A 16,958-nucleotide genomic window follows, 5' to 3' on the forward strand; every position below is an offset into this window, starting at 1 on the left:
GCATAAAAGGTCAGAAAACACTTAAATGTTCTCATAATGTAAATTGCACATCACCTAATTTCTCAAAGAGTCGGATAAGAGTCTGATAACGGTGTTTTTGAACCGACTCTTTGAGAAATTAGGTGATGTGCAATTTATATCATGAGAACATTATAAAAATTCGGATAAGAGTCTGATAATGGTTTGTTCAAAAAGTCTCTCTAAACCCCTCCTTTCTGAGATCTTTCTCTGCTGTGATTGGTCTACTACTTACAGCGTGTGTCGGAAACTAAATACCCATTGCCCATCTGAATTTCAGCTCCAGATGCTTCCTCAGTGCTTGATACACAGTGATACAAACAGTAACGATGGCGTCGTTTTTTCTTTATCAATTTCAGAGCGAGTCCTCATCCTTTTGAAGTGCATGCAAATCGCTGAAAACGGCATCTTCTCGATAGCCTGACGTGGTCATACTCAATTCTAGTTCGAATATGAGCCTGATACTGCTCCAATGGGCTTTGATTATGGGGGTGTATTTCAACCGATCCAGGAAAGACCTCAATTGGATAGACCTACAACCAATCAGAGCTACAGAGTGAGTGATGTATGTTGAGCGACGCATAGTTGTCAACAGAACTCAACTGCACACATGCTGGAACTAGTAGAAGATGAGCATAAACAATCTTTGCCGGTGTTGTAAAAAGAATAAGTATACACAGAGTACTTGCCAATTAATGCGCTGTCGATATCTTCTATAACGGACGCGATGGCGGAATCTACACATCTCAGTTCTTCAACAACGGCCATCATTGTTGTAAACTAATTCAACCCAAGCGCTCTTTGATGACGTGGCTGATTACGTTTCTGGTGATAATCTGTCAATCATCGCCCTGACAAATGTGACTGGTCCGAACAGTTTCTGTTCGGGCATAATTACTCCTCTACGGATCGAGTCCAGACCGAACTCCCCGACCTCAAAATGTTGTGGGCGGGGCTAAGTTCGGCTGGCATCAAGGCTATCTTCTCGACATGTCGACAACAAGAACCAAACTCTTCCAGCCCTACAGTGCAACTTCAGTGTTTGAGGGCGGGTCAAAGTAGATGTCATTTGAAGGCAGCCAATGAAGTCCCTTGGCTGGCATTATGCAAATTTGTTACATTATTACTAGGGGTGGGAGAAAAAAATCAATGCATCGCGATTCTCTCTTCAACTATTCTGGATCGATTCTGAGAATTTGACACGCACCGTCAGAAACGACCACATTGTGTTTGTTTCCATTTCCTCTCATACACACAACACTCGAACCTTCTATAAAATAATCTTTTATACAGTTCAGAAAAGCTAGAGCGAATTGTGCTCGGACATTCGCGTGGTTCATCATTGCACAGGATACGCGCTGTGAGAGAAACGCGCTTGCGTTCTCGCCCGCCGGTAGGCCTATTTTCCTTACAAATGCTCTACGAAGGCATCGTTTATGTTGTTTAGAGTGCTGTGGGCTTATATTTTATAAATATGAAACTCACTGACAGAAGGCTGCTTTTTGATTTCCATGTGCGCTTTGTGAAGGGCAATCGTTCAAGTGGCTGTGTGCGACTCCGTTTAAGTGTTTAAAGGGTTAGTTCACCCAAAAATGAAAATTCTGTCATTTATTACTTACCCTCATGTCGTTTCACACCCGTAAGACCTTCGTTAATCTTTGGAACACAAATTAAGATATTTTAGTTAAAATCCGATGGCTCTGTGAGGCCTCCATAGGGAGATTCGACACACAGATTCACAATGCTCCGATGCTTCCTGAAGCATTGTTTTGAAATCGGCCATCACTAAATAAGTCGTTATTTTGTTTTTTTGCCTCACCAAAAATATTCTCGTCGCTTTATAATATTAATATTGAGCCACTGTACTCACACGAACTGATAAAATATGTTTTTAGTATCTTTATGGATCTTGACAGAGGAAGTGACATTGCTCCATATGGAGGCCTCACGGAGCCATCGGATTTCAACTAAAATATCTTAATTTGTGTTCCAAAGATTAACGAAGGTCTTACGGGTGTGAAACGACATGAGGGTGAGTAATAAATGACAGAATTTTCATTTTTGGGTGAACTAACCCTTTAAATGTAGCCTACTTGCATCTCAAAATGCTTTTATGATGCGAAATCGGAATCTGTTCGGATCATGAGGTGCCTAAAGATTCCCACTCCTAATTGTTACGTAGGTGTGTATCAGGAAGTGAGACTGAAATTGACTGATTTCGGCAGGTCAGAATAAAAAGTTTCTTTTAGGAGACAATAACTTTATTTGTCGTGCACTTTGAGCTTTAAAACTTTGCAGACCTTTTACATTCACAGAGAGCTATATTACACAATGCATGAAAGGTAATATAAAAAAAACAACAACAAAAAAAACAATTTTAAAATGTGCATTTTTTGATTTTTGGTTGACTTTCTAGAATGTTTAATTTTCTTACAAAACCGATTCCCTTTTTTAATTGTTTGTGGATATAGGTGAGGACTTTTTACAGTAGCATATAGTGTAGTTAGTAGTTTTTAAAGCAAACCCTAATAATGGATGAGGATACTTGAAGTAATGAAGTCAAAGATATTTCATAGGATTGCTTTTGGTGATTGCTGTAATTGCACTACATATGTAGGTATTTTAGTATTATAGGAAATACACACATGCAACTCATACAATATATTTTATTCTCAGTTTGTTCGAAGACACTGCACATATACAGACAGTGATAATATTTTTAAATGAAAACATTGATATAAAACAGTACAGAATTGTGGTTTAAATGTCACATTGTGTGTGTGAAGAATGAGAAACTATTAAAGAAATGTCATCTCAACTATGCTCTGTAACAGCCTCTTCAGATCAGCCATGTGTCAGTTTCAATAGGCATGTATGGAATGGAATGGAATGATGTCAATGATTTTCTGCTTTCACTGCCATTTAATCTTTCAATAAATATACTACAATCATCAGTGTTGCACTGTAAGATTTTTTCCCTAAATCACAGTGATTTCTCTAAAAACTAATTTGCGTGTAGAGGGTGTGTTCACATGCTTCGAGATGTATGATCATTCAGTAGTTCCAGTTCTCAACTGGACGATCTGTTGCGTATCCTTCACTCTGACGTGGATGAGATGTCACAAGCTTCAAGGTTAAACTTTTTCTGACCTCACTCTGATTACGCTGTGACGTCAAAATGAGGTACATCTGAAAGTGCAGTCTATGCCACAGGCATTAATCGGCGTAGACCATGAAGCCTGAAAACGTGCTGTATTTGTTGTTGTTTCCACCGTGCGCTTTGCCTCCATCTAGTTTAATGTAGATCTCATCTCCAGGTTCCAGGTGTAATATCACACTGTTGCTGGCATAGTCGTAGTTCTGATCTGCATCCTGCGCTATTGCGCTCGCACGCACCTGCAAGAAAACGATGATGACTCGTGTTAGATTAATATTTTATAAATGCCACAAGAGAAGAGCACATTAAGTTAAGACTCCTTACTACTTCCAAAGACTTAAAACTAAATTCTAACCATGGAAGTTTAATATTATTCTCTTAAGGCAAAACAACATTTTAGTTTGTCCACTGAAGTAGGCATATTTGTACAAATAAAATATAAAATATGCTAGTTTTTACTGCAATATCAGATGTGGCTGAGAACAATATTATAACATATGATATGATATACTTGTAGAATAATGTAATTATGATTAAGACAAACTTTACATTTAATATTGAAAAATATTAATTATTAATTAATTAAAATATTACACATTTTATAATCATTGGTGTATATATATATATATATAATATTCGTTTTTTTTTTCAATTAAAAACTTTTAAAAATGTGTGTGTGTATTTTTTATATATATATATATATATATATATATATATATATATATATATATATATATATATATATATATATATTTTTTTTTTTTTTTTTTTTTTTTCTTATGCACCAAAACTGGATTCGTTGACTGATGAATAAAATAAAAAAATAAATAGGCTATAAACCTGCGGGCTGTGACAGCTGGATTTATGACATACCTGATTATTCTTGCACAGATCAGCCCACATGCTGGTCCCGTCACCACCTCTCATTAATACGTGATACACGAAAAAGTAGATCCCTGGGATGGAGCAGGTGAATTTACCACTCGAGGGGTCATAGTGGTTGCCCAAGTTAGTGACCACATCATCAAACTTCAGCACCTCGTAGCCTTCGTGTTGCTTCTTGAGTCCTGCGTAGAAGGCGATTTTGGGAACGGTGCTGTACGTCGCTGCGCTTATGACACCGGTGACTCCGGGCGGACCGGGTAATCCAGGTGGCCCTGGTTCTCCTATGACCCCCGGAGGACCTGGAGGTCCGGGCGGACCCGGCTGACCCCTCGGACCGATCCTTCCTGAGCGCCCTGGCTCTGCTTTTGGACCGCGGATAAAAGTTGGTGGGGACTGAACTAAGCGGTTGTCCGCCGGTTCTGGTGATGGAGACTTGGCTCCGTACGGATCGCACACCATGCGGCACGCGTCGAGCATCTCGTAGCGCGCGTCGGATCCTGCCGCGCTGACCATCACCGGGATGAGAATCACCAGCACCAGCACCATGACAACACCCAGCACGCCCGTGGCGATCACCCGCGCTCTGACGCCCAGTCTCGGCAGCACCGGGCGCTCCTCGCGCTGCGATTTACGCGCAATCTTGCTCGGCGCAGAAGCGATGCCAAAATCAAAAATTAAACTTCCCTGCTGCCCCAGAGAAAGTCCGTTAACTTTTGCAATGAAGACGTTATATAATCCCCGTACTGATGCAAACGAACCTCTGAATAAGTTTTTGTTTGTTTTTTAGAGAAAACGAATGAAAGTTAAACACTGGAAACACAGAGAGAAATGTGTATGAGAGAAATGCATTACATCCCTGTCATCTCACCTGAAGGTGGGTGGTGGGCGGGTATGTCGTGAGAAAGAGAGAGAGTGTGTGTGTGCGCGCACGTGAGCTGTTATTTTAGCAAGACACTTTTCAAAAAGTAAACCCATTTTTATCATGTTCTTTTACAGCCATATAACTTATAAGAGATTGTTGAACTGTACTCAGGATATTTTTCATAAATGTCAAGTTGGAGTAAGTGTTGTCAAATGTGTTTTAGATAAATACATGTAATATATTACATTTTCCAATTACAAAAACAGCAGTGTTTGTGTGTGTGTGTGTGTGTGTGTGTGTGTGTGTGTGTGTGTGTGTGTGTGTGTGTGTGTGTGTGTGTGTGTGTGTGTGTGTGCAGTTTGGGTTCAGGAATGTTTATTTGATTTTAAAGACATTAATACATTTATTCAGCAAAGATGAATTTAATTAATCAAAAGTCACAGTAAAAAACATTTACGATGTTGCAAAATATTTCTATTTAAAATAAATGTTGTTCTTTTGAACTTTGTATTTATCTTGAAAAATATGTATCACGTTTTTTATAAAAAATATTAAATGGTGTACAACATAGAGAATAAGAAATATTTCTTACATCTTCCAGATGTATACACACACATCAAATAGATGTCTCCGAGATGTAAATGTGCTATCAGGGTGTGTGTGTGTGTGTGTGTGTGTGTGTGTGTGTGTGTGTGTGTGTGTGTGTGTGTGTGTGTGTGTGTGTGTGTGTGTGTGTGTGTGTGTGTATTTTATGATCTTCATTCAAGAGTTATAGACCATGAACCTAACCAACCAAATACAAGGTGAATCGCAACATTTACTATTTAGAAGTATTTAAAAATCAGACAAAAAACAAAAGATTGTGTACTTAACAGTTTTAGTGAGGGAAAGAACTACAATCCCATGAAGCATTGCCAATGACAAACTATAAATAATGTAACACTATTAATTTAAAGTTGTTGATTTTATATATACAATACATTTGTATGTAAGTAACCCTTTACAATAAGGTTCATTAATTAACATTAGTTAACTACATTAGTTAACATGAACTAATAATGAACTGCACCTATACAGCATTTATTAATCTTTGTTAATTTCAACATTTACAAATAAGTTATTAAAACATTATTCAAATCCAGTTGTAATCAACTCGAATTGTAATTGTTAAAATTATTTAATGCATGAAGTCACAAACAGTGAACAGCTGTATTTGTATTAACGGCAAAGATTAACAAATACAGTAACAAATGTATTGCTAGCTAGTTCATGTTAGCTAATACATTAACTAATATTGAACCTCCTCATTGTAAAGTGATAACAGTATTTAAGTATTTTTACAGCATACTGAGCCTGACACAAGGTGCTTTCACACCATGTAAGAATTACCGTAATTAAAGTTTCCATCTTGTAAAAACTGTTGATGTCCTCATAGAACTCAGAATTACAACTCAGAATGTTCAGACAGCTTCGCCTTGTACTGGAATCTGACTGTTGCTCTCTATCGATGAATAAAATCACATTAATAAATTACATTTTACATTATTTTAAGATGAAAAACAGCTATTTAAAATTGTAATAATATTTAACAATATCAGAGTTTTTTACTGTATTTTATAAATGTAGCCTTGGTGAGCATAAGGGCATACACAACTGTTACAAAAGGTGCAAACATTCATTGATGCCCAAGAATTAAACTATGATCAGTGTAAATTGTTATTCTGCACATCTTACAGTAATAGTGTCTCCCAAAGTCTCTCTTTACCCATAAATCATTTAGAGAAATGTATTCAGCTGCACCCATTCAGAGCGATGGAGCACCTTTAAAAGTTCCACATATTGTCATCTTAGACACTAATATTAATATGACTAAAATTACTGTAAGTTCTCACCTCATCAAACTGGCATTGGTGACATCAGGTATTTGTGAATGAGAGAGAGGTCTGCTGCCTAATAAAGATTATGCCATGCATAAAACACTCCTCCCTGAGGAAGCTCTGGCCTGTGATATTGCTGCAAAGGATGAATTAAACATAAATTATATATATTCTATGTTATAAAGAGCATAGACAGTGACAATAAACCATAATAATATTCACAGAACATGTTCTCACGTGCCATTCTCATGTAAGGAAGCATGATAGATTTGCATAAGAAGCTCACTGCTTCACTCACACCTCTTGTACTGTATGTACACAGACAGACACAGATGCACCAGTGCGCGCACACCCTCTCTGAGTCAATGAGCACTTGTGTCCTGTCTTGTCCTCTCCAGCTGGCATTCTCATGGCTTACTCAGCGTGATTGGACGATAACTGCTAATCATGAGTCACATGCCATCTTCATATGCACAGCAGTGCTCCAACAGACAAAAAAAAACATTAAAACTTTTTTCCCATAATATGTATTTACTTGTATCACGCCACCTTTGTGTAGTATCTAAATGCATATAGGACAAAAATAAGGAGATGTTCAATGAACAATTCTCTCATGTCTTTTTGTGACCTCCTGGTGCACAAACGAAATCAAAATGAACACATGAAAACCCTTCTAGGGGAAGATTGCACAATATTATGCAATTATTAATTGAAAAGCAGACCGGCACAATGTGGAGTTCTCAATGTTTTCTCAAACATTTGGACAATGATTGAGCATCTTGAATAACCCTAGTTCGATCAAGACAGCGCTCTCAAAAGTTTTAACTTATTGATGGATATAGCACTGTTAATGTATGTGTTCTTGGTGGACTAGATTTGCTGCAGAACAATTGTGCAGAGCAATTGTGGACTTGCTACTGCTAACAGATACACAGACACGCTGCTGTAAGCATGTAAGATCTAAGGCTGATGCATAAATAGACATACATAAATCCAGATCTAGACAGGTGGAGCTGGGGAGGTGGAAGGTTTCAGAGGAACTCTGTCAGATCTTTGATGGCATTAGGTTTGGGCTCTATAGCTGCTTTACTTGGCCAAGAACCGCCCACTTCGAAACTATTTTATTATTTAAAAGAAAAGTTTATTCTCACAATTGTAATTCATTTACAACAAATAAGCAGTAATTATTTCAATGTTGTGTACTTTGTAAACGGCCATTACAATAAGATGTTCCTGGTTGACGAAATAAATGGTGTGATGTAATTAAAAAAAAAAAAAAAAAAAATCAGGCCACAACAAAGTTTGTTTTGTGTTTTCATCTCTGGTAAATTTCACTCTGGCTGGTAAACACCTTCAAAACTAACACTGGTCCGTGGCGATTACGTAATAGGTAGGTGTGCTCTGAGGCTCCGCCTTCTTTGACACAGAACTCTTCTTCGGTTCATTTCTTCTGTTCATTCCCTCAGGGTCAGACATCCGTAAGTAAAAACATGGAGAGCTGCTTTAGGCCCAATCCCAATTCTATTTTATACCCCTTCCCCTTACCCCTACACCTACCCCTTCCCCTTGCCCCTTGAAACAGAGTGTCAAGGGGTAGGGCTGAAAATATTCCCCTAAGAAATGGGACACCATTACTAGACCGTTACACGTCATCATAAGTCGTCGCTAGCTCCTACGTCATAGGTGCGCCAATGTTTATCACACACTTCTAAAGGCCAATTCACACCGCACCGACAACAGCCAACAAACTCGTCTGTTGGAGTTTGTTGGATCGGTGTGATACCCCTGTTGGCGTCTGTTGGAGTCAGTTTTTACCCGACTGAACATGTTTAATCGGCGTTTGTCGGGTCGTGGAATGTCTGCGCGGTGTGAACAGTTTTCCAACAGACGGCAACAAACTCTGACGTAATCTGACCTGTCCACGAACCGTTGCCATGACGATGAGGCAAGTCCCCTGCAAAGACAGCTGTTTGATCGCGCCCGCGCCTCACACACACACACAACAAAGCAGTGGAAACGTGACATCGCAGCTTGTTCATTATAAAAAATAAAATACTGTTAAAAAAAATAAAATATACAAAAGGGACAATAGTCCATAGTGCAATCCGTGCCATTCAGCAAGAGCAGCTGCTCCACTTCACCGAAAGAGAGAGGTAACGTTGACCACTATGAGAGCAACGCAGGTTTACCTTCAGTTTTGTTTTTAATAATTCGTTTTGGCTTGTTTAGCTACATGGTTGTATATGCTTATGGGTCTCGTTAATAAAAAGGCTCGCGCTAAAAAAATGTTTGTTGGTGCGGTGTGAATTGGCCTTTTAAGATGCCATCGATAGCTAGTGATCTCTGTTGCTTGGGCGACAGCTATTTTTTGCATTTGTCTTCAGTTCTTCGCATAACACAAAGGAGACGAGCCTGCGTGTTTCCTCAGGAGTCCCTGGTTGATACAGAACATACAATATTGATGAATAAGCACGCAAACCGAATGCACTTTTTGTTTATATCATGTAACGTACACGTATTTATGGACGTAATCACAACAAAACAATAGTCTACATTAATCAGGCATGCGGCAAAAAGACAAGTTAGATGCCACCGGATTTGAATTTATGTTGTCAAATCAACGCGGGTTTCAATAAAATATAAAAAAAATATGTTGTGGAACTATCATAAAGTAAAAAAAACATTAGCGAACTGTTTTCATAGCGATTTTTACAAATCTTTTTTCGGAGAACATAACCGTTTACATGAACACGAGATTAAAGGCAACATAAAACGAGTGATTATTTATTACTAAAATACTGTTTAAAATACTTATATTTATGGGTCTCTCTGCTCGCTCGGTCGGCCATGTTGGAAATTTATCATACCCCTTCGTCTGAAGTGTGGTCCCGAAAAATCTTCGTTTGAAGGGCTACCTGGCCCTTAAGGGGAAAGGGGAAGGGGTAAGGGGTAGAATTGGGATTGGGCCTTATAGTAGAAAAAGAAGTTGTACAGTAATTCTAATTGAAGAAAAAAAAAAAAAAAACTGTTTTTTCATGTTTAATATTGCAAATCGTATATGAATAAAAAGTATATGAATAAACTTTACATGACTTTGCTGTAGTGACAAATTGCAGAGCTCATGTAAATGTCCACATCATTATGAACAAGATGACCACTGTCATTTTTGTTTTGTGTTTATTTTGTTATTGAGAGGAAAGCTCACAACACATATTAACATATATATCTAAATGCCGCTCTTAACAGCGTGGGTGGCATCAGGATGTCTATTTTACATTTTGTTTTACATTCAGTGCCTTAAACAAAACTGCATATTGTTTAACTGTCTCCTATCATAACAATAGCACATAATTTTCATACTTATTTCATATATATATATATATATATATATATATATATATATATATATATATATATATATATATATATATACACTGCCCTCCAAAAGTTTGGAAACACCCCTGGCAAAGTATGGTTTTGGACGATATCAGCATAAATCCTTATCATATTTTGGTACAAATACATTAAAGTAACTTGATATTATCATTGAAGACCAGCAATAATAATTTTGATTTTGATTACATAATAATGGCAGTATATACATGCAATATATGCAATGGCAATATATCAAGTCAGACATGCCCCTTTTCCAGCTGTAATGCCTGGTTACTGGTTTAAACTTGGCCCATGTTTGTAAAAGATTTTTGGTTCAGCACACCTCAGTAGCTTCAACAATTGATTGCCAAATTTGTTTATAATTCAATGAACCAATTAGAACCCAGTTTAGGTCAGATAGCTGCTAATGGTTGATATTTTGATGAATCGAAACTTTTTTCTATGTATAAACTGTTTATGTAATAAAATATTTTTTAGTAGTTTGTGTTGTCGCTTATCAGTGCAAAATTATCACAAATTAAAAATGATTCATGTCAATATTGTCCAAAACCCCACTTTTCTAGGGCGTTTCCAAACTTTTGGAGGGCAGCGTATGTATATGTGTGTGTGTATATATATATATATATATATATATATATATATATATATATATATATATATACACGATTAGGCATAACATTATGACCACCTTCCTAATATTATGTTGGTCACCATCTTGCTGCCAAAACAGCCCTGTCCCGTTGAGGCATGGACTCCACTAGACCCCTGAAGATGTGCTGTGGTATCTGGCACCAAGATAGCAGCAGATCCTTTAAATCCTGTAAGTTTTGAGGTGGGGCCTCCGTGGATCAGCACATCCCACAGATGCTCGATTGGATTGAGATCTGGGGAATTTGGAGGCCAAGTCAACACCTCAAACTCGTGCTTCTCAAACCATTCCTGAACCATTTTTGCTTTGCGGCAGGGCGCATTATTCTGCTGAAAGAGGCCACAGCCACCAGGGAATACTGTTTCTATGAAAGGGTGTACATGGTCTGCAACAATGCTTAGGTAGGTGGTACATGTCAAAGTAACATCCACATGGATGGCAGGACCCAAGGTTTGCCTTGCTCAAATCATCACACTGCCATAGTGGGAAGAAGGCAAGCCGCATGAAGAGATAATCAGTGTTATTCACTTCACCTGTCAGGGGTCATAATGTTATGCCTGATCGATGTATATGTATATATATATAAGCATACATTTTGTTGATAATGTTTCTTGAACAGCAAATTAGACAGCATTAGACAGAAATATAATAATAATAAGCATATTAGAATGATTTCTGAAGGATTATGTGACACTGAGGACTGGAGTAATGATTGCTGAAAATTCATCTTTGCCATCACAGGAATAAATGACATTTTTAAAAATATTCAAGTAGAAAACTTGCTTGAAATTGTAATAATATTTCACATTATTAGTGCCATAAAAACACTAACCCCCAGTTTCACAGATAAAGCTTAAACCTAGTCCAAGACTAAAATGCATGTTTGAGCTGTTTAAACTGAAATAAACTTGCACTGACATATCTTAAAATATGTTAGTGCCATTGTTTTGTGTCAAGATGCACACCAGTCATTTATTTATTTTTTTCTAAAATGCGTTTATAAAAGCTACTTAAATGGCCTAATTGAACTAAGGCCTATGCTTAATCTAAACCCTGACTGTGAAACCAGGCATAATATTTATAGTTTGTAATCTTGGTGAGCATAGAGCATACACAACTATTACAAAAGGTGCAAACATTCACATTCAAACAATATCATTATGTTCAACCAAGTGCCTCAAACAAAACTCTTGAATATCTTTTAACTTCTTATTTAATCAACATATGATAGGAAACCATGGCACATAATTTTCCTAATGATAATAGATTTCATCAAATTTCAAAGCAATAACAGACCAGTAAAATCCAGATGATGGCATGAAATACTTTTTTTTTTTTTTTTAATCAGCTACATTATCAGGTCTTTAAAAGACTTGAAATATAGTGCAGTATGGAATAATGGTTTCTCAATACTGCTTTATCATGTTTGGAGCTTAACATTAACAGACCCAGTTTCTATTCAGTATCACAACAGGTGCATGGACAAGAATGTCCTGGACATTCAGCTCAAAAGAACTATTGTGTGCCATGAAAAAAAAAAAAAAAAAAGTCACAAGAGTATATGCCTGTAAGTTGGGTCTCTTACTTTATCTAGAGAGTATGCAGATGCTTTCCTTCTACATCATGTTTCCAACTATCTCAGACAACGTGCTTCATGAGCCATGACCTCTTCAGAAGTTCATTTTCTGTGGATCTCTATCTCTCTTTGCTCTGTGACTAATTGTTTCTATTGTGGTCTTTGTTAAGTTTGTCACTCGGCAGGTCTGTGGCACCGGGCCTGAGCCAGAATGGAGAGAGCAGATGAACAGAAAGGAAGAGTAGGTGCGACCACACCATCACCCCCTCAAAGCATGGCCTCTTACCGTGCTGCCACTCACTCCTGCCGAGGGATGATTAACTAGACTTATGTAACCAGCCAGTTCTTTACTTACTTTAGTACATTCACACACCCTATGCAAGCATAATTATGTATTCTTCAAATCATAGTTCTGCGGCTAGCAACTGGACAGTTGTACATCTTAATCAGTATGTGATTACTGGTAGTTAGTTACAAGGTGGTTCTTTATAAAACTACTTGTTTCGACAATTAATATAAATGGATATACATGTCATATATGATGTTAATGTAATGAACTACACCTTTGATTATTCTGCTGAGAACTTGAGGAGAATTGACATACATCAACTAAAAACTGCATGCCACAGTCGATTGAAAGTCTTTAGTTCAAAAATGGCTTAGAAAAAAAGTTAGTTCTTAGAAAAGGTTCAGCAGATGCCACATTGTTATATACAGTGCTCAGTGTAAATGAGTACACCCCCTTTGAAAAGTAACATGTTAAACAGTATCTCCATGAACACAAAAACAATTTCCAAAATGTTGACAAAACTAAGTTTAAAATATCATCTGTTTAACTTATAACATGAAAGTAAGGTTAATAATATAACTTAGAGAACAAAATATTTAGTTTTATTCAAATTAGGGTGATGCAAAAATGAGTACACCCCACTGAAAGTCTCTGGAGCAAAGCTAAATTTTAGACTACAAATGTCTAATTTAACAAGAATTCAACCACAGGTTAGTCTAATTATTCACTACACATTGTGTCCAGCAGACAGTTGACTAGAAAAGGGTGTTAAAACACCTTCCCATTTCATGCTGTCAGCAATGGCACCACATGGAAGAGAAATGTCACAAGACTTGAGAAAGAAAACAATTACTTTACACCAGAAAGGTGAAGGCTACAAGAAGATCAGTGAAGCTTTACTTATCAGTCAGAATACTGTAGCAGAAGTGGTACAAAAATTTAAAAAAGATGGAACTGCAACCATCTCACAGTGACGTCCAGGTCGTCCACAGAAGTTAACACCTCGACAGGAGCGTCTTCTGATGAGAAGGGTTGAAGAAAATCGGCATGCAAGTTCAGTGCAGTTATCTAAAGAATTAGAAAACCAAACTGGGGTGTCTATTTCCTGTGACACAATCCGGTGTACACTGCAGAGGAATGGCACGCATGAGTGCTGTCCACGAAAGAAGCCTCTCCTAAAGCCAAGGCACAAAAAAGACTGCCTAGAGTTTGCCAGGGCCCATGCTGACAAAGATGAAGACTACTGGGACTCTATACTCTGGAGTGATGAGACCAAGATAAATGTTTTTGGAACTGATTGCTTCAAAACTTTATGGTGTCGCAAAGGTGAAGAATACAAAGAACAATGCATGGTGCCTACAGTGAAACATGGTGGCAGTGTAGATGGCATCTTGAATTCACAGATGTACTGCTCTATAATGAAAGAGAAGATGCTACCATCACTCCATGCCCTTGGTTGTCGTGCACTTTTCCAACATGACAATGATCCTAAACACACATCTAAGGCCACTGTTGGATTTCTGAAGAAGAACAGGGTGAAAGGATTCAGTGGCTGACACAAAATATCATCTTGCACGTACTTACGCTTTCCGCATTCTTCAAAACGCTTACGCTGTTTGTCCTACGCCTTCCCTATTCTACTTACGGAACGAACATGGCGCCAGTTTTGAATAGAATAGGGAAGGTGTAGGACATACAGCATAAGCATTTTGAAGAATGCGGAAAGCGGAAGTACGTGCAAGGTGATATTTTGTGTTTATATAAAGCATATACAGTTGTATTTTTTTCAAAAATGACCGATCGTTTCACTAGAGACCTAAAGACCCTTATTCCTCGTCTGGTATCGTTTAAAGCCCTTTGAAGCTGCACTGAAACTGTAATTTTGACCTTCAACCGTTTGGAGGCCATTGAAGTCCACTATAAGGAGAATAATCCTGGAATGTTTTCATCAAAAACATTAATTTCTTTTCGACTGAAGAAATAAAGACATGAACATCTTGGATGACATGGGGGTGAGTTAATTATAAGGAAAATTTTATTTAAAAGTGGACTAATCCTTTAAATGGAGACCCACTCTGACTGGATCATTTGAATCAGTGAGCTGTTGAATCAAAAACAGATACAATCAAATCAGTTCAATTCAAAACTATTTAACCCCTCAATTGAAAAGAATCAGACACCATCTCTGAGCGGGTGACAATTTCTAGAGTTCAAAATAACGAGGGATGGCAAAAACAAACCGCTCTTTAAACTTGCCTAAAGGTAATCAGTCTAAGTCATTTTTTTTTTGCCTTTGTATGTGTGTGTGTGTGTGTTGCCCCTCTTTTCTAAGACAAAAAATGTGGTGAAGGTTTGATTATTTTTCAACCACCATTAACAACTGTATCATCACAGCTTTTTGAGTGCACAACTGTAAATACCTTTAACCTTCTCTATAATTCACAGTCTTATGCAAAATAATCTAAAAAAGTCAAAGTGAAGAAAAACAATTTAAAGAACTTTTTTTTCCCACTATAAAGAACCTTTTTTTAAAAAAGGTTTTTTTTTATATAACCATCAATGCCAATAAAGAACTGAACTTCAGAGTGCAGTTTGAGAACGTTCTTTGAATTTCCACCAACATGAGGGTGGGAAGATGATGATGATGAGAGAATTTTCTGTTTAAAGTGAATGACTGGCAGAATAAGGACTCAACTAAACTTGGTTTAAATAACTCATTTTGTATTCCACAAGAAAAGGACCAAGAAGTTTAGTTGTCCTGATACTCAGATTTGCCCTCTATTGCTTTGCAAAGCATTCAAAAGGGCTTAATAATTATTCTCTCCACCATTTAATTACTCCTGAAACTGAAGCAAACATCTTGGAGTTCGTTGATGTATGGGCTGCAGAGAGTGTTTCGGCACAATCGACAAATCTTTGAGTTCACCAATTCTGGTCAATAGAACTAGTCTAGTATTGATCAATTACTTTGTACACTCCTCAGACAGCAGGGAGGCAAGTATTGAATAACCTTGATAAGAAAGCGATTTGTCACCATCACCATGGCAACCCTGATCACTGTCTTAGTATATTTCATTAGTATTTTTTGTGCATCTACATCTACATATTTACATTCTTTCACAAGTGGGCGTGTTACTGAAGACCAAACTTTAACCCGATACGTATTGGTGAATTAGTGGAGGTTTTATAGATATAACTTAAATTTACCTTTAAAAAATTATAATACAATGTAAAATATAATGTTAAAACAGCAACATACCGAAGTACTAAAATCTGTTTTGTACATTTATAATACACTGACAGACATCTAAAAACACAGGTTGTAATGAGAAAAACAACACTTACTGTAGAATCAAAACTCATTACAAGTACCTTTTCCACAAGCTGAGGAACACATCATGGTAACACATATGACACTAAAATATTACAATAAACATTAATTTAACAAAATACGATGTAGCATAAAACATAACTGATAAGAAAAAAAACTAATCAGTAACATATATTTACTTCAAAGATAAAACTTCAAATGTGAAGGAAATCTGGGAATGCCTATTTACATTATTTTACTGCAAATTACAAGATGGCTGTACATTTAATAGTATATTAGGTAACACCTTAAGTATACAATAACAAAGTACTTACAAATCATTAACAAACTATTAGTTTATAGTTAATTAATATGTTTAATCTCTACATTGCTAATATATTAATAGGCTATATACAAATGGTGAGTTATTGTGAGTCATTGTCAATGTAATTAACACAATTATTACTGTTTAATTACAACCCCAATTACAGAAGAGTTTGGACATTTTGTAAAATGTGATAAAAACCACAATCTGTGATTTGTTAATTCTCTTGAACCTTTTTTTTTTTAACTGACAAAAGTACAAAGAAAAGTTTTCCAATGTTTTCACTTACAAACATAATTGTATTTTGTGAATATAAACAAATTATAATTTTGATGGCTGCAACACACTCCAAAAAAGTTGGGACAGAAGCAAAATAAAAGTGAAAAGATTATATAATATCCAAGTTAAACTGTTTTTAAACAGATGAATTGGAAATAGGTGAGGGTATCATGTTTGGGTGTAAAAGAGCTTCTCAGTCTTTGCAAGAAAAGATGGGTCATGGCTCACCACTTTGTGCCAAATGTCATGAGAGAATTGTCAAACATTTCTCAATGCAAGATTGCAAATAATTTATGTCTACCATACATAATATTGTGATAAGATTTTGATAAGAT

At 36.8% G+C, this 16,958-nt stretch overlaps 1 protein-coding gene across 1 annotated transcript; it reads right to left on the reverse strand.

Moving 5' to 3' along the window:
* Nucleotides 1-2,028: 2,028 nt before the first annotated feature.
* On the reverse strand, nucleotides 2,029-4,874 carry c1ql3b (complement component 1, q subcomponent-like 3b). The gene is made up of 2 exons (XM_067362774.1): nucleotides 4,049-4,874; nucleotides 2,029-3,414 (listed from the first exon to the last, which is right to left on the reverse strand). The coding sequence occupies exons 1-2, from the start codon at nucleotides 4,604-4,606 to the stop codon at nucleotides 3,235-3,237; spliced, it is 738 nt and encodes a 245-aa protein (XP_067218875.1). The 5' UTR covers nucleotides 4,607-4,874; the 3' UTR covers nucleotides 2,029-3,234.
* Nucleotides 4,875-16,958: the final 12,084 nt, after the last annotated feature.

Source organism: Chanodichthys erythropterus, chromosome 16 (assembly GCF_024489055.1).
Source record: "Chanodichthys erythropterus isolate Z2021 chromosome 16, ASM2448905v1, whole genome shotgun sequence".
Lineage (NCBI taxonomy): Eukaryota > Metazoa > Chordata > Actinopteri > Cypriniformes > Xenocyprididae > Chanodichthys > Chanodichthys erythropterus.